This window comes from Rhineura floridana, chromosome 18 (assembly GCF_030035675.1).
Source record: "Rhineura floridana isolate rRhiFlo1 chromosome 18, rRhiFlo1.hap2, whole genome shotgun sequence".
NCBI classification, from domain to species: Eukaryota; Metazoa; Chordata; class Lepidosauria; order Squamata; family Rhineuridae; genus Rhineura; species Rhineura floridana.
The window spans coordinates 22,510,191-22,528,151 of NC_084497.1; the positions used below are offsets into that span (position 1 = coordinate 22,510,191).

At 50.0% G+C, this 17,961-nt stretch overlaps 1 protein-coding gene and 1 non-coding gene across 4 annotated transcripts in view; both read left to right on the forward strand.

Moving 5' to 3' along the window:
* SAMD11 (sterile alpha motif domain containing 11) overlaps positions 1–17,961 on the forward strand; it is a 203,160-nt gene that overhangs the window by 163,361 nt on the left and 21,838 nt on the right. For all 3 annotated transcript variants that reach the window (XM_061601276.1, XM_061601277.1, XM_061601278.1), the window contains 3 exons: positions 9,745–9,860; positions 10,555–10,633; positions 11,471–12,171. In XM_061601276.1, the coding sequence (XP_061457260.1) occupies positions 9,745–9,860; positions 10,555–10,633; positions 11,471–12,171 (896 nt within the window). The remainder of the gene's footprint in view (positions 1–9,744; positions 9,861–10,554; positions 10,634–11,470; positions 12,172–17,961) is intronic.
* TRNAL-UAA (transfer RNA leucine (anticodon UAA)) lies at positions 5,515–5,585 on the forward strand. Its single transcript has one exon. It is a non-coding gene; the product is annotated as a tRNA-Leu (tRNA).

Here is a 17,961-nt window from a genome sequence, read left to right on the forward strand (position 1 = left end):
TCGGGAGCCCCGCAGGGATTAGGTCAGTTCACGGATGCAGCAGCGGCAAGAATAATTAGCCACTGAAGAATTCAGCCATTAGCTGGAGGCAGGGAGGGAGGGAGGGAGGAGAGGTCTGCTGGCAATTCGGGCTTATTTACGAAGGTGGCACTGCAGAAAGGAGGAGTAACCTGGACCTTTTTTCTTTTTTTTTTGCGCCCTGCAGGGGTTGGATGTGGGCAAGGATGTCCAGCACAGGTACAAAGGCAGCTGGGTAGTGGTGATTTTGAGTGGAGAGATCCCCGTGAAAGAACAAAAGGGTGGAACCAGAACCCCAAGGGGTAAGGCATCTGCTTTCCTTGCCAAAAGGCCCCGGTTCAATCCCCAACGGCATCTCCAGGCAGAACTGGGAGAGACTCCCTGCCTGACTCTGAAGAGCCACTGCCAGCCAGTGGAGGCAGTACTGAGCTAAATGGACCGGCGGCCTGCGTCGGTGTAATATAAGGCAGCTTCCTGTGTGCCAGTTTGACCCTTTTAAAGCATCCCAGTAAGGTGGAAAGCACAACCGTAGGGTGGTATCCAATGCTAGTCCTATTCAGAGTAGACCCATTGAGGTTAACAACAGTGGCTAACTTGGGCTCTTTGATTTCAGTGGGTCTGCCTTGAGAAGGACTGAGTTGACTACACCCCTTCATCCCCTTTCATCCACTCTTGTAGAATATATAATTCAGTTCCTCTTGTTTTGTCTTATTCTATTTATTTGCTGCCCTGCCTACGTTTCAGACCATTATGGTCTCCCAGAGCAGCACGCATCAAATAAAATAAATAGAATTCAGTAAGAGACGGACCCTGGCATCGAGCTTCCCAACTAAAAAGACAAGACACGCAAAGGAAGGGGAGTAGATGGAAAAGGAGGGAGATCCACTTTGGAAGGGTGAAAGGACTGGCTTGCACTATAAGCATTTTTACCCAGCTGAGACCAGGTTACTCTCCCTTTGCTGTCTGTTACATTTGCATGCCACCTTCCCTCCACCAAGGGCTCAAGGTGGCATGCATACTTCTCCCCCTCTCCATTTAATATCCTCACAACAACCCTGTGAGGTAGGCTCAGCTACAAGACAGTGGCTGACCCAAGGTCGCCCAGTGAGCTTCGTGGCTGAGTGTGGATTTCTGCCGGGTTCGTAGTCCAGCGCTCTCACCCCTATGCCACACACTGGCTCTTTCTGGTGCCCTCGCTTGGATTGGCAGTTTGTCTCCTGTCTCTTTGGCCGGTGGATGGGTCCCAGCTGCCCTTTCCCCTTGCGTCCTTCTGCAGCCCCAGGGCAACTTGGAGCTGAGTGCTCTTTCAGGCAGAGACAGGGGTGCAAACTCTGCAGCTGCTGTCTCTCCTGGGCCGATGGCTGGGGCAAGGCTGGTCTCCACCTTGCCGTGATGTTGTTTTTATTGAAGTTATTAGGGGAAGGGCCTAATAACTCCGCGTCAGAGCATCTGCCTTGCACGCAGAAGGTCCCAAGTTCAATCCCCAATGGTACCTCCAGGTAGGGCTGGGAGAGAACCCTGTTCTGGAACCCCTGGGAGCCGCTGCCAGCCAGTGTAGACAATACTCAGCTATATGGCCCAACGGTCTGAATCAGGATAAGGCAGCTTCCTGTGTGGGGAAACGGAGTGCAGCCTCCAAGCGACTGTTGGTCTCCTGGCTTATTGCAGAGGGCAGAGTGTGCTGCCTTCAGAGCCACAGTCCCAGGTTTCAGCCTTTATTCTGTCTGCAAGCACATCCTTGAATTCAGCCCTCTGCTGTCATCGTCTCCTCCAATTGCCCTCTTTTTTCCCCTTTTCATTAGAAGGCAGCTCTTAAGTCTGCAGGGGGCTTGTGATCCAAGATGGGGTTAAAAAATGCAAGGCACTGGGTTTTTTAGCAGTATAATATATAACACACACCCCTGACTTAAAGTATTGATTATTTGAAGGCCATTAGCGCTTATTGTTAAAGAAAAGTCAATACTTTTAAAGCCTTGTGAACCATTTGTCTCCTCTTAAAGGACATATCAAATTTAGCAACATGCAGTTAAAATCCCCTAATACCTTTGCACGCAAGGCCCTTGTTAGTGTGTGTTTGTGTGTGCGCGCTCGTGCGCCTACACGTGTCCTTGTGCACGCTCATTCCAAATGCTGATTTGTTTCCTTGATGCTAATATTTTGTCTGTCCTTGGATACATACCCCCAAACCATACCCATTTACTCTTGATTAATTAAAGCAGATTAATCAATGCCCTCTTGGTTTTACAGTCATAAAATCTGCATGCTAATGGTGGGCTCACCACATTAGAGGTCTCCCCCGCACCCTAAATCCAGTAAAATGGGGGGGGGGTCTAAAATTCTGCACCAGGAAAAACTGCATCTGTGTCTACATTGTGCAAGCTGAGAAGGTTTGCATAATTGCTCTTCTTTTGCACAATTTATTTGGCAGGAATTAGTACTTTGCATGATTTCTTCTGTTTGGGGCCATTACAGGGAGACTGAAGAAGAAAAGCTCTATCTCCTAACAGCTGGAAAAGCCGTATTTGGTCAACCCCAATGATTTGAGCAAGTGTTTGCCCATACACTTTCAGGCTTTATCTTTTCAGCCATAAGGACTAGAAACTTGCTCTGTTTTCTTTAGTGAAAGCTGATAGTCTCGGGAAGCTATCCTGTACTAGCTATTACGTGCTTTTTCAATGCTCACAACATCCCACAGACAGACTCAGTCTGCGGCCGCATCTGCTCTGTACATTTCCAGGAGTGTCGTAGCACTTTAAACAGTCGTGACTTTCTCCCTTCCCCAAAGAATTCTGGGAACCGTAATTTGTCAAGGGTGCTGAGAGTTGTTAGGAGACCCCTATTTCCCCTCAGAGACCTCCAGTTCCCAGAGTTTCCTGGGAAGAGGAATTGAATGATAAATCACTCTGGGAATGGGAGCTCTCTGAGGGGAAATATGGGTCTCCTAACAACTCTCAGCACCCTTGACAAATTACAGTTCCCAGAATTTTTTTTGGGGGGGGGGAGTGGGGGTGGAAGCCATGACTGCTTAAAGTTATATGATACTGCTTGAAATGCATAGTGCAGATGATGGGACCTGTGTCCTTTAAACTCTTCCAAAACTCAACAAACCACAGCATAACCTTCTCTAGCCCTCTGGCAATAGCTCCTTCCCTTCCCTGCATCTTATCCCACTGGCAATCACATCAGGCCCCAGAGCCGCCATAGATCAATGTGCCCTCAAAGAGAGAGAGAAAACAGGCTCTGTTGTAAAATGAGTCTGGAGCCAAAAAGTTCACACGAAAGAAGACTTGAGATTCTGCCTCGCAGGGAGGACGGCGGGGCGGGGGGGGGGAGCAGAACACTCCTAGCCAGACATCAATACCGCTCCGGCCCAGTTCCTCTAGAATTACATTAAGTGTAGTCAAGCTGGCCTTTGATATTTATATCCAGTTGTCGGGCGGAGCCATGGCGTGATGTGTTTATTATTTATTTATAAGATTTCTTAATCCGATTTCTTTGCCATGATGTTGCACAACAACAGAATCTGCAATACTCAGAACAGATAAAACCTTTACAATAATCAAGCGGGGGGGGGGACTGTTGCAAATGGAACAGGGCAGTATAAATTCCGCAAAAGAGGTGCGTCCCACAAAACCAAGTACCTTAACTGTCAGCGGCCAGGGTAAAGAGGTGCATCTTCCAGCATACGGCGAAAGCTGTATAGCGTCCCTCTGTGAAGAGGGAGTCCCACGATTTAAGGGCCACCATTCCCGCACCCGAGAGGGTCTGTGGGAAAGGAGGTAGTATTTCAGATATTTGGGACCTAAGTTGGTTAGGGCTTTGGAACACTAATGTGAGCTCCTTGAATTGGACCTGGAAACGAGCCAGCACAGCTGTTTTAAAACAGGTGGCTTATATGAGATCAAAATGGAACCCCAGCCATCGTCTGCCGGTTGCATTTTGGATCAGTTGAAGTGTCCAAATTGCCTTCAAGGGCAGACTACTGTAGTAGTCCATTCTGGAGGTCCCCGGAGCCTGGAGTACTGTGGGCAAGTCCTCTCTATCCAAGAGAGGCCCTAGCTGGTTTTTCTACTGCCAACCCACACTGATAACCTTGAGGTTCCCTCCCCAATCCCCCAGTTCAGGGATTCTTTTCATTGGAGCTAAGAGCTCTGTGGGAGATGTTGCTTCAGCAGTGAAGACTCCCAGAGTGAAAGCATATATAGAAGCTGGAGGTTCTGGCCCTTCCTGTGGCTCTCAACCAGGTCCTGATCTTTCCACTCCTTCCAAATATTCTCACATACAGCTAGCCAGGTGTCCCTCTGGTGGCTTTCGGAACGCAGGACAGTGAGTCAGACCATTGGCCCATCTAGCTCAGTCTACACTAAAGTGGAAGCAGCCCTCCAGAATTCCAGGCTTGGATCTTTCCCAGCTCTACCCGGAGATGTTGCTGGGGATTTAACCTGGGACCAACTGAGCTACGTCCCTTTCCCTCAAAGCCCTTGCCTGAAGTGCTGTCTCCTCTGTCCCCTTGTGGCTGACAAGGGAGCCCAGAGCTGGCCAGGAACTCCAGCAACTGGTGTTGGGATGTTTGGTTCTGATGGCTCTTCAGGGTTGCTGGTGAGAGAGGGGGGGTTCTTCTCACCCCCCCCCAAAGACCCCAGGTTCTGGGTCTGGCAAGGTTGAAACCTGACACACCCCTTCCCCGAAGGTGACTTTTAAGCATCCCACCTTCAGAGGACACTTTCATTCATCAACTTGTCTGTCGCAGAAGTCTTGCTTCTTGCAAAGGATTCTGGGTTATGTTCTAGGGCACACCATTGGTCCATCCAGAGAAGTGGCCTGAAACTATGGAATTTGCTCCCACAAGATGCAGTAATGGCCACCAGCTTGGATGGCTTTAAAAGAAGATTAGACAAATTCATGGAGGACAGGACTATCAATGGCTACTAGCCATGATGGCTGTGCTCTGCCACCCTAGTCAGAGGCAGCATGCTTCTGAAAACCAGTTGCCGGAAGCCTCAGGAGGGGAGAGTGTTCTTGCACTCGGGTCCTGCTTGCGGGCTTCCCCCAGGCACCTGGTTGGCCACTGTGAGAACAGGATGCTGGACTAGATGGGCCACTGGCCTGATCCAGCAGGCTCTTCTTATGTTCTTATGATAGATGGATACTATCGTGCAGATGAATGATTGGGGGCGGGGATCAGTTAGTGATCAAACTGTCTTTCAAGGACGCTTGTCTGTCATCACTGGAACTCCTCAAGAACCCTTTGTGAAGTTTCCAAGGTGTCCCCTCCTTCTCCATAGAGCTTATAATCTACATTAGGTGGAGAAGGTGCGATGGGCCATAGCTCAGTGGTAGAGCACCTGCTTTGCATGCAGAAGGTCCGAGATTCAATCTCTGGCATCACCACGTAGGGCTGGGAGAGAGGCCCTGGCCTGAAACCTTGGAGAGCGACTGCCAGTCAACACAAGCTAAGTGGACCAGTGTAAGGCAGCTTCCTAATTCTTAAGAGCAGGGCTGTAGCTCAGTGGTAGAGCGTCTGCTTTAAATGCAGAAGGTCCCAGGTTCAATCCCTGGCAGCATCTCCAGGTAGGGCTGGGAACATCCCCTGCCTGAAACCCTGGAAAGCCACAGCCCATCAGGGTAGACACCCGAGCTAGGTGGACCCACGGTCTGAGTCATTCGATAATACGTTCCTAGGATGTTTCCTTGGAGAGAGGTTTCATTGGTAAAGGGTGGCATGAAAGGAGCCAAACAGGACCAGAATCTTGAAGGAGGCTGACAAATAAAGAGAAAGGAGGCTGGTTCCAGGCAGAAGGCGTACTTGGCAAGGAGACAGAGAGACGAGAATGGGAAAAGGAGATAAAATTGGGGTGAATAGCAGGCCTACTCCGGATGTGCTTATCTCTGTGAATTGCCCATTCCCGCTCAAAGTCACCCTCTCCCCTCCGCCCTTCCCAGTGTTTATGGGGGGGGGCACTATGCCCGCTTGGCCACAAAACGGTTAAACGCCACTTGATTTCCCAAATTGCTTCTTATAAAACAAGCAGCACGTCTGCCAGGCTCGTCTCCCCATGATTACAGCTAATTACGATCAAGCGGACGCACCTCCCAGGCCCCCACCACGCCGCTTTAATTGTCCGTTATTCATCCGCTCGGCTGTCCGGAGTGGCAGGCGCACTTGGCAGCCCGGCGACCGAGGGCCTCAGCTAATTGTGAGGCCTCCGGGATTAGGGCAGGTGATTACACACTTCACGGTGTAATTACATAAGCATCGCTTGGCTGCTGCCCCGGCGCTGAGCCCCGAAGGTCATGCGCTGCATTACCTGAGATTAATTGGCGCTGCCAGTGAAGTGCGAGGCGCGGGCGGAGCGGTTATACGATTAGCATTAACATTTCAACAGCGACGGATCGATCTGTGGCTCTCCTCCAGACACTGGGAGCTGTGCAATTAGTTTAGAGGAGAGCTCAGGAGGAAGGAGAAAGAAAAGCTGAAAGCTAGGCAGGGTGGGGGAAGCAAGAAGGGGGGTGCAGAGGTGGACAGAAGGGGAACAAGCGGGAGGAGAGCAAGTGGGGTGACACAGGCGGGAAGTCTGGGAGAGGGACAGATGGGGAGAGAACAAGGGGACGGAGACCTGGGTCTTCTGAGGGGGGAATTTTAATCCACCCAATTATTTCTCTCTCTGTCGCTCGCTCTCCACACACACCGCATTTGTAGGGTCTCATTAGGAAAAAAAACCTCTTCCCTCTGCTTTTACGTCGCTCCAGTTCTGAACATGCGTTGGCTAGATACACGCATACGTACTTTTAATGGATTTGCGAGACAGACATTGTAGACCATGTAGTGTTCCCCCCAAAAAGTCACCGTTCTTTGTTGGAAGCTGGGCTTAAGTTTTCCTACCGACAAGGAAAAACGAACCTGTTTTGTTTTTTCCTCATTTTTCACCCACAGCCCCCCAAAAAACGTTAGGTTCAATTTAGTTCTATATTGGTTTGCAATTACTATTTTACTTTTGAATGCGTTTTTATGCCCATTTCTGAATGCAAGTTTGTGGTGTTGTTTGAAAACAGCATTGCAAAATAATGACTGCATTTCAGTTTGGGAACTGCGAATTAAGTTTGCATTTAAATGCAAACCAAATTAATTTTTCTCCCATCCCCTCTTAACCTCCTAAGGCTAAATATGTACTGTTGTTACCTGTGCAGTAAGAGGCATCCAGTGGCCTCCATAGATTGTGTATCTTCCCACACTATTTAAATATGAGCTAAGTTGAGGATGGGGAAGCCTCAGCCTCTGGTGCCAAATTTGGCCCCTCTGTTCGGACCTCGAGGCTCCTCAAGCCAAAGTCTCTCCTGAGGCCACACCCCTCACCTGCCCCTTCCTTGAGTGTGGCTGCATAGCTGGATTGTATATTGGAACTATGATAACACCTCCACCCACGTTTTCCTTCTGGCTCTCCCCGCCAATGGCATGCGGCCCTCGGAATGTGGCCCTCAGGCTGGAAAAGATTCCCCATCCCTTGGCTTAAGTGATGTCAGCATGCGTTCCAATCCAAGTCCGTGATTGAGAATGTTCAGTTTCTCTCAGCCGGGAACAGACTTTTATTTTTAAAAGGGCAGAATATGCTGGAAAGATCACAGAGAGCCAGCAAGCATGAAATAACATTTCCTTCCCTCAGGAGGGTAGCACGGATCTGGAGCCGCACCCCTTCCCCCCCCCCAAGCTCATTGCACACCAATTATGCAGGCTTTCTCTTCAACCGTTAGTAGTTCATGGATGTTTCCCGACACCAAATAAAAAGGTTTCAGTGTTCAGCCTGCAATTAAAGCTGCAATCTTGTACACATTTGCCTGGGAGTAAGGCCCATCAACCAAGAGCCAGTGTGGTGTAGTGGTTAAGGTGTTGGACTACGACCTGGGAGACCAGGGTTCAAATCCCCACGTAGCCATGAAGCACACTGGGTGACCTTGGGCCAGTCATTTCCTCTCAGCCTCAGAGGGAGGCAATGGTAAACCACCTCTGAATACCGCTTGCCATGAAAACCCTATTTGTAGGATCGCCATAAGTCGGGATCGACTTGAAGGCAGTACATTTACATTTTAAGGCCCATCAAATTCAACAGGTCTTACATCTGAGTAGACACACCTAGATAGGATTGTGCTGTAAAGCTCTTTCCCAAATCAGTGTGGGTTGTCTTCAGTCCTAGCCCTACTCAGAGTAGACCCACAAAAGTTAATGGATGTGGCTAACTGTTGTTGTTGTTATGTGCCTTCAAGTCGATTAAGACTTGTGGTGACCCTGTGAATTCATTTCAACAAGTCAGCTCTGAGTAGGGATTAGTTGCATACAACCCTGTGTCTTCACTGGCTTCTTAGCCAAGCGATATGTTTCGTCATCGCTGTTTGTCCATTAGGAAGACGAGATTGTTCTGCTGGGGTTAGTCATCATATAAACATAACAGAGTATAAAATAAGCCCCCCTGGATCAGGCCAAAAGTCCAACTAGTCCAGCATCCTGTTCTCACAGTGGCAAACTAAGTGCCCATTATGGGAAGCCTGAAAGCAGGACCTGAGCACAAAACAGCAGCACTCTCCCCACTTACGTATACTGCCTCCGGCAATGGAGGGAGAACATAGCCATTGTGGCTAATAGCCATTGATAGCCGTATTCTCCATGAATTTACCTTAATGCCCTTTCAAAGCTATTCAAGGAGAGTATAATGAGTAAGAAGAGCCCTGCAGCTGGATCAAGCCAGTGGCCCATGTGGGCCAGCATCCACTGCTCACAGTAGCCAACCAGATGCCCCTAGGAGAAGCCCACAAGCAGGACTTGAACGCAAGAGCAACTCTCCCACTAATGAATCCCACCAGCTGGTATTTAGAGACGCACTTCCTGCAACAGTGGAAGCCAAACCCATTGTGGCTAGTCAAATGGCTCAGCAGGGAGTGCTCTGAAGGCCCATGTGAGGAAGCTAAGAGGTTCAGCCTCATCCTCTATACTAGTGGTGGGGAATTTGTTGCCCTCCAGATGCTGTTGGACTTTCAACTCCGATCGGTCCCAGCCAAGCCATAGGCCATGTGGGGGGGGGACCTTTGGCCCTCCAGATGTTGTTGAACTACAGCTCCCATCAGCCTCAGCAAGAATGGCCAATGGACAGGGATGATGGGAGTTGTAGCTCATCAATATATGGAGGGCCAAAAGCCCCCCACACCTACCATAAGCAAAGCCACCAAGAACATATCCAGCAAACACAGGATATACGATCAACAGAATGAATACATGGCAATTGAGGGAATTGTTTGGGCCATTGGGAGAGGATGTGTGATCCCTTACTGGTTTGCCCAATAAGTGAGCATCTTCTAGTCAAGGCCAACCCAACAGGTACTGAGGCAGCTCAGCCAACCTTATAGATGGTTTGCAAGAACGGTGAGAAATGTAAACTCCGCTTTGTGTTTTCATACTCCAGTTTGTCTCCGGTCACCTTTGCGTTTCAGCTCTCCTGGCTAAGTCTCTCAGGCTCACCGCTGCCTCAACTGATCGCTTGGCGTAGCTTCATGCATCTGTGCTGGGCCAAGTATGCATCAAAAATAACACTTTCAGCCACCAAACATCCTTGCCTAGCAGTGGGAATTCTCCCTTGCTCCTCTGCCACCACGGAGCTTCTATAGCCTTGACCAACACCCATCATCTACCCTGAATAGAGAGCTTAATCTCCCTTTGTTTTGTTTCATGTTTCCTTTTAGGGAGATGTCCCATCCACCCCCTCTTCTGTCGCCTCAAAATGCTCCTCATATTGCATTGGGACCACACTTGAGACCCCCCTTTTTAGGGGTGCCTTCAGCTTTGTGCCAGACGCCAGGTAAGGGTCCAGCCATGTGGCTAGATGTGGGGTGCTCCAAGTAGGGAAGGCTGGCTGGGGATGGGCAGTCCTCGTTTAGGGATGGACAGATCTGTCCGTTTCTATTCGTTTCTCACTTGTTCCTAATCTGAAGATCAGTTTTCCACATTTCCACATCAGTTTGCATTTTTTTTAAGTCCTCATGAAAATTCGTCAGCATTTTAGTGTGCATTTCTATTAATATGCACGTTTGTATGTAATTTTAGCCTAATGCACAGGGGTTTTTTTGCAAAGCCAAATATCCCCTAATATCATGCATTTTTGTATATTGTTTTCACCAATATGTGCCTATTTAAGCACTATGCACACAACTTTGAATGCATTATTTGTTTGGAGAACTCCACTACAAAACTCAAGCTTCAAAGGATAGCTGCGTTTCAGTTTGCACAAGTGCAAATTAAGTAGGTTCTCATTAAATTTCCCCCCTTCCCATCCCTATCTTCCTTTATAGTGAAAAGGCACAGTGGAGAAATGAATCCTTTTGAATGAAGCTTATCCAAGGCGCTAGTCCCTAGTGTCAAGATCCAGTCAAACAGGACCTTGGGGAGCAGGGTTGCGAGAAGCCTAGGGACTGGATTGAGAAGGCCAAAGGCTGGACTCGTGAGCATGTCTTAACTTAACCCCCACATCCTTTTTATTCCCCCCTCCCCCACAGGTTACGGGTTTCTACAGCCAGCCCAGGCAGAGATGTTTGCACGGCAACAGGAGATGCTGAGGAAACAGAACCTTGCCAGGTTAGAAGCACACACGTCATGGGAAAGTGTTGCGAAAAAGGGGGGATGCCTGCTCCTCTTCCTCTAGCTGGAGCTGCCCAGGGGCTTGGCCCTGACTTCATCCCTAAGCTCCCTCGCATATCCGTTGAGAAGGAGACATTAGCTGGCATGCTTCATTGAGCCAAAGAGATGGAGGCCATGCTAGCCACATTATTCTCTTCCAAAGGCTTCTCTCTCCAGGTCAAAATCTTGATTGGAGCCTGCCTGGAAGGTGGGAGTTCTGAAAGGCATTGTGAACTGCCTGGCATTGCCATCTCTCTCTCTCCCCCCATGCTAGACCCCAGCTTGGCCTCCACTCCCCGACCAGATGTGGGGAGGGAGGGAGGCAGAACTGCGTGGATGATGTAAAAGTGGTCGGGAGGGAACGGATTTGTAGGAAGGGGACGTGGAAGATGTTAGCAGGAGGGGCAGGGATAAAACCTGCTTTGTTAAGGAAGTGGGGGAACCCCAATGCTCATTGTGCTGCTGCTGTTAGTTTTAGGCAGTACTTTGCATTTGCGAAAACACTGCAGTCTGTTCTTATTCAGATGTTTTTCTCTGCTCACAACAATCCTGCGAGGCAGATCACTTTGACATCCCATTTTACAGGCGGGGCAAGAGTGGTGCTAGTCCTACTCAGGGTAGCCCCATTGAAGCTAATGGACATGTCTAACTCAAGAACATCAATTTCAGTGGGTCTACTCTGAGTAAAACTTAGTTGGGTTCGATCCAGTGGCCTCATGCCCAAGGCTGCATGGTGAGTCTGTGGCAGAGGTGGAACTCTGACCCGAGTTTCTCGTCTCTCTCTCTTTCTCTCAGGCTTGAGATGTCAGCGGAGATCCTTCGGCAGAAGGAGCTGGAGAACCTCCATCGCCAGCGGCTACTGGCCAGCGAGCCAATGAGCTTGCACCCGGGGCTGCCGCCGGATCACCCGGCCTTGCGCAACGTCCATGATATCCCCGAGGGCCACCCGCTCCGAGATGAGCTCTCGCGGAGGAATGCCATGTTGGTCCTCCGCCATAACAACACCCCGCTCTTGTCACTAAACCACCACGGGGTCCCCAGCGCCTCCACAACCCCGCCCAAGGAGCAGGGGAGCAGAAGGGGTAGCCGGAAGTCTGCGCACCACCGGGCTGAGGCGCCAGGCCAGAGCGAACCCAAAGAGCTGTCTGAAAGCCGCCCTCCTGACGGCAACGACGAGGAGATGAAGGACTCTGAGAGTGACGCCGACGTGAGCGACGAGAAGCCGGACGGCATGAAGGCTGAGAGCAGTGGCTTGGCTGGCGAGCTCAAAGAGTGCAAAGAGGCAGCGAAAGCCTGCGACGGGGCCAAAGAACTGAGCGATTTGTCAGCTGGCCAGAGCGCCCCTTGCAGCTCCTCCAGCGCCGAGTCGCCCAGCCATCTCCTTGGCCCAGTCATCAACAAAGCCGAGGCAAAGTATCTCCCGCCAGCCTCCCTTCCACCACCTCAGCCGATGCCATTCGGCTTTCCGTACACCGTCAGCCCCTATTTCCACGCAGGTAGGTGGTAGGAGTGGGATGATGTGTGACTGGTAGCTTGAAAATGCAAGGATCTCTTTCTCTGGTAGATGCTGGAAGTGTGCAGGACATCTAGGTGGCCTGTGGCATTATTTGTGGAGTTTGAATTCCTGATGGGGACAGGAACCTGCTTAGGTTTCCATATGCCATGAGCCCTTATTTCCATGCAGGTAAGTGAGGGTAGCTGTGTACGTGCAAATGGCAGCTGAAGAGTGCAGGTGCTTCTCAGTCTGGTAGATGTTGGAAAGGTGCAGGTTGCCCAGGTGGAATGTGGCTTCATTTGTGGAGTTTGGATTTCTGATGGGGGATGGGGACCCCTCCCTTCTAAATACAGCGCCACCAACCACTTCTTTTATTCTAAGGTTTTCTTGGTCCCCTTCAACTCTAGCTCTGTTCTCGCTGAGGAAGCCGCTTTGTTGCAGAAAACACTTTAAAGAGGAGCAATCCTCTCTTTACTCCTGAATTATTTCTTCATGAGAACCTCTCCAGGCGGCCAACTTTCACCCCAGGCCGCAGCCTTACCACTGTGAGGTAGCGCGCTGAGGTGGCTGTTTTCAAGCAGAATATTTTAAGCATGCTAAAAGGGTTGTTAAATGTTGTCCTCTATTTTATTGGGGTGAGGGGGGGGAGACCACTTGAGTCTTCTGCCCAAAGCGCCTTGGGCCAACTTTGTCACCCTAATAGTCTTTTCAGATAAATTTTTGGCCCGAAGAGTCTCTTCCTTGCAGCTGATGGGAATTCAAAACAGCTGGAGGGTGCGAGTTTGACAAAGGCTGTCTCATGCACGTGAAACTAACACGAGTCAAAATGTGAGTTTGGAAGCCTTTGCTTTTCCTTATTCCCATCTGCTAGCTGGGATGTTTAACCAGGGAGAGAAAGGATGTGAGGTGAAATGTGGGGGAGGGGTTGCTTTTGGGGAGAAGAGATGAAGGATAAACAAGCCTTCCTTTCAAGAGGAACAAGTAGGGTCAAGGCAAACCCGCCGGCGCTCTTGCCACCAAAGCCGTCTTTTGGCGCTGCAGAAGGGAGCGATTTCTCCCTGACAGACAGATGGTTGAGCGTGATGAATATCCCAATCCACCTCAACAGATGAGGCAGCTTGGCAAGAATCTCTCCTCGTTGGCTGTTTAAAAATGAAATGTGGGGTTTAAGAGCGTGCAGAGCAGGGCGTGGGTCCCAGATGGGCGTGGGGGGCAGCATGCTTCTCTGAGCATTCATGTAGCTTTTTCTTAGGAATATCGGTTCCTGCCAAGTCCCGCTGCGTTTCAAGGCATATTTCAATCACTTGAAGCAGTCGAGCCTTTTTTATATGGCATCTGTGCATCTGAATGCACGTTTGATTTGGATGTTTCTGATTTTGTCTTTGGATGTGCAGTGAGGTTTGGGCTGCCAGGATGTAGGGCAGGAAAACCGCTGCTAATAGAACTGTCGCTCAGACATCTCCACACACCGTACATTTAAAGCACACGGCTTCCAACCAGAGGATCCTGGAAAGTGTGGGTTGCATCCAAAAGGGGTCTACTCTGAGTGGGACTGGCATTGGATATAATCCTGTAGGGTTTTTTAAAGTGTTCTGGGAATTGTAGTTTGGAAGTGGTAAGCTACAGTTCCCAGGATTCTTTGGGGGAAGCCATGTGATTTAAAGGTATGTTTTGGAAAAAACAAGAAGATAATTATTACTAGAACAGAGTTTTTGGATTCTCCTTGGGCTCGTTCACAGACGCTTGATTTCTCTATACTCCAAATGCCAGGGTTTGGTTTGTTTACCTCCTTCCATATCTTCACAACAGCCATGCGAGGCAGGTTAGACTGGCCCAAGGCAGGAAATGAGCAAAAACAGTGATGAGTGTGAGTTTAAATTGAGACAGCACACACTCAGAGTATGTTATTGTTTGGGGGGGGAGGTTTGGTGAGAGTTGTGAAACTGCACATGAGGTTTTTGTTGTTTTAGTTGTCCATGAGAGTTTATGCCACAATAAATTTGTTCAGGTTGTATCCAGTTGCAGTCTTGCTCAGAGCAGACCCACTGAAATTAATGTTCATGCTTAACTTAGGTTGCATTCAGTGGGCTGTATTCAACTAAATCTACTCAGAGTAGACCCATTGAAATGAATGAACCTAAGTTAGTACTGTATATTAACTTCAGTAGTTCTATTCGGAGTAGGACTAGCACTGAATACCACCCTTAGTTTGTGGTACCTTATTTCATGAGTTCTTTTTCTTGGGGGGGGGGGGCTCTATTTTGGGCACTGCTCTAGCGCCTGTTCACACACTCTTGATTTCTCTACACTTTGAATACTGGTGTCTGGACATGCACAGCCTCACCCATTGAGAAAGTTTGTCTAAAGCAGGCTTGTTTGCATGTGCAGGTGAACTCACAGTGGTTTGATGGTTGGTTGGTTGGTTGGTTGCATTTGTATCCTGCCGGTCTTCCAAGGAGCTCAAGGTGGTGTACAAACATGGTTCTCCCACTCCTGATTTTATCCTCACAACAACCCCATGAGGTAGGTTAGGCCAAGAGAGACAGTGACTGACCCAAGGTCCCAGCCAGTGAACTTCATGGACAAGCGGAGATTTGAACCCTGGCCTTCCCACGTCCCAGGGCGACACTCTAACCACTACACACCACCACTGGTTCTCTTGGTGATTCTTTCACCAAGAGATAATGCCCTCATGTGAGTCAACTCTCGGGTTGTGCTGGGGATGAAACGCCAATAACAGAAAAGCAGGAAGATCCAGATAGCTGCTGACTGGAAGATGGAGGAAGGGAAAGAAGGAAAGGGTCGAGATTTAATATCCGCAAATGATCCAAGAGGCTCTGAGAGCGGCTGGCTGTGTTCCAGGGAGGGAGAGCGATGGTGGATGCTGAGGGCCGAGGGGGGAGGCTGACTCCTCCGGCACTTTGGAAGCGCAGAGCCATTTTCTATCCCCGGTGACAGAAAATTATCGACGCGGCAGCCGATTGCCGGGTCGATTCCCCAAGCTGCCTTATGAAAACCCGTTCCGCTGCCAGAATGACCTCATCTCGTCAGGGTTTCAGCCGCATCCCTCTTCCCTCCTCCGCTGCAGTCCGCCCCCCCCCCCCCGGTCCTTTGGAAAAGGTGAAGGATGGAACCAGCAAGCGGCTAAAATCTTCATATCGATCTGCAGTCTGGAGAGCAATTAACGGCAGCCTTCCAGGGCCGCTGTCTGACCTGCCCCAGCCCTCCGAGGGGCTGGGGAAGGGAGTGCAAGAGAAATAACAAGATGGATTAAATCCTCTGCGCGTGGGTCAGTGGCACGGCCCCGCGGAGGAAAAAGACAACTGGCTTTTCTTTGCTGCTTGCCTGGCCTCTTGACCACAGCTGCCTGGAGAGGGAAGGAATCTTGTCTCCTTACGGAAGTTAACAGACCATTACTCGTTACTGGTGCGGGCCCCAACCCCAAATAAAATTTCTGTAGGGCAACTGCTTTTGCTCCCTTGCAACCTGGACCCGGTCTGGTCAGCTGCTGTGGAAAACAGCGTGCCAGCTTAGAACAGGCCTCTAGTCTGATCCAACCAGGCCCTTCTCGTGTTTTTAGAGGCCAGAGAAAAATGGTTTGATACTCTGGCTTTTTGCCTGCACATGCTGGTGCCCCTTGAGAGAAGCGGGTGTGAGCTGTGTGGAATTAATTACCAAACCTTGTCCAAATAATCCCGTCAGCCTAAATCCTGGGGAGCTGAGCGTGAAGCATGTGAGAACAAAGGGGGGGGACCAGCAGCAGCAGCAGCACGTTGCCTTGCCCTCTCCTTCTGTGTAGTGGCCTGGATTGGGCCCGCAGGCAGATGGACAGTGGCAAGGAGGTGCCCCCATTCAGGGCGTCCGTGCCCAGTGCCACCCCCTGATTGGAATACAGTTACTCGCCTTGGATCGGAGAATGTTGGGCTGCTTAAGAGGTGCCCAGCCTGGCACCCGGTGCAGCTCCAAAAGCTAAACACAGGCACTTCGGATGAGGACTGTAGTGCAGAAGGAGCCACGCTCAGAACGGCAACTCATGCAGATTGCCATCAGGCTGCCTCATCTTTCCCCAGGCTGGGAAAGATATCTGGCCTGATATCCTGTTGCCAGTCAGCGTAGGCAGTACTGAACTAGATGGGCCAATGGTCTAAGTCAGCTTCCTATGAGTTGTAGTCCAAAATAATGGGAGGGCACCCAGTTGAGGAAGGGTGCTTAAGGATACATCTTTGACTGGGCTTTAAGGTACCAGCCAGCCAGCCAGCTCAGCATCACCAAGCCTCCCTCCCCCCCTTCAACCTGTCCCCTCCCCCCAGGTATGGCAGAGCTGTTTTTATTTAACTGAAGTCTGGGGGGGGCGAGGGGTGTGTGTGTGTTGAAATGCACCGTCCTGTGATTCACTTGGAAGGGGAAGGTTGGTCAGGCATAGTTATTTGTCCTCATGGAGGAGCCCACAGTGCTTGTTTACTTTGGCAAAATCAAGCACCTCCAGCAGCCGCCAATAAATCACTCCGTCCCCCCCATCCTTCAGTTCAGTTTTTCTTTTTTTGCGCCAGCAGACGTTCTGTGTGTGTGCGTGCGTGTGTTTTCCTGCTGACGGCGAAAGGAACGGAGGAGGAACTGTCTTGAGATAAATATTTTGGCAGGGGTTGTGTTTGTGTGGCTGTGTGGAAAATATTTGTGGATTCTTACGAGCAAGCCGAGGAGAGACTTTGCATACCAAAATCATAATAATAATGTGTTTGGGAGCGCCTCTTCCTTTTAAAACAAAACAAAAGTCTTGTCCATCATGGTAAGTGAAAGAATCTGAATCACTGGCCACCACCATCGGATAGTAACGATAGGAAGCTGTCTCATCCGTTGACCCATCTTGCTCAGTATTGCTGACACTGACTGGTAGGTGCTCCGCAGGATTTCAGACAGGGAGTCTCTCCCACCCCAACCTGGAGATGCCACCAGGGATTGCACCCGAGACCTTCCGTAGGCAAGGCAGATGCTCTACCACTGAGCCACAGCCCTTCGATTTAAAATAAAGTAAGATTCCAGTCCTCAAGATTCAAACTAAAATGGCTAATTCAAACAGGAACATAGGAAGCTGTCTTACCATTGGTCCATAGGAGCTCACACCATTGGTCCATTTAACTCCATATTGTCTACACTGATTGGCAGCAGCCTTCCAGGGTTTCAGACCTGGGAGTCTTCCCCAGCCGCGGGGAAAGAGGAGGCTGCCTGATGGGAATCTGCATGAGTTGCTGTTCTGGGTGTGGCTCCTTTTGCACTAACCTGATCTCATCTGGAGCTCTGTGTCCAGTTCTGGGAGCTGCACTTTAGGACGGATGTAGGTAAACTGGAAAGGAGTCAGAGGAGGGCAGTGGAGATGAAGGGGTCAGGGCTAAGGGAAAAGGTTGAAAGCACAGCATTTGCTTCTCTGCCGACTCAAGAGGGCATCTAATGGGCTTAATTTACAGAAAGATAAATGAATAGTAAATTTGGGAATAGAGCCATAGACAGGTGCTGGGCTCTCCCTGCAGGTGCCTCTGCTGAGGATGCTCTATCCCACAAGGCCGCCTCCAACACTGCATGCACACCATGTACCTAAAGCACCTTGAAACGTGCATGGCTTTCCCCTAGGAATCCTGGGAACTGTAGCTGGTTAAAGGTGCTGGGAGTCGAGGGGTCAACTACAGTTCCCAGGATCCCTTGGGAGAAGCCATGTGCACAATAGGGTGTCTACGCAGACTAGAAGACGCAATAGCAGCATTCAGGGAACAGGGAGCCAAGCTCTTCTGAAGGTGGG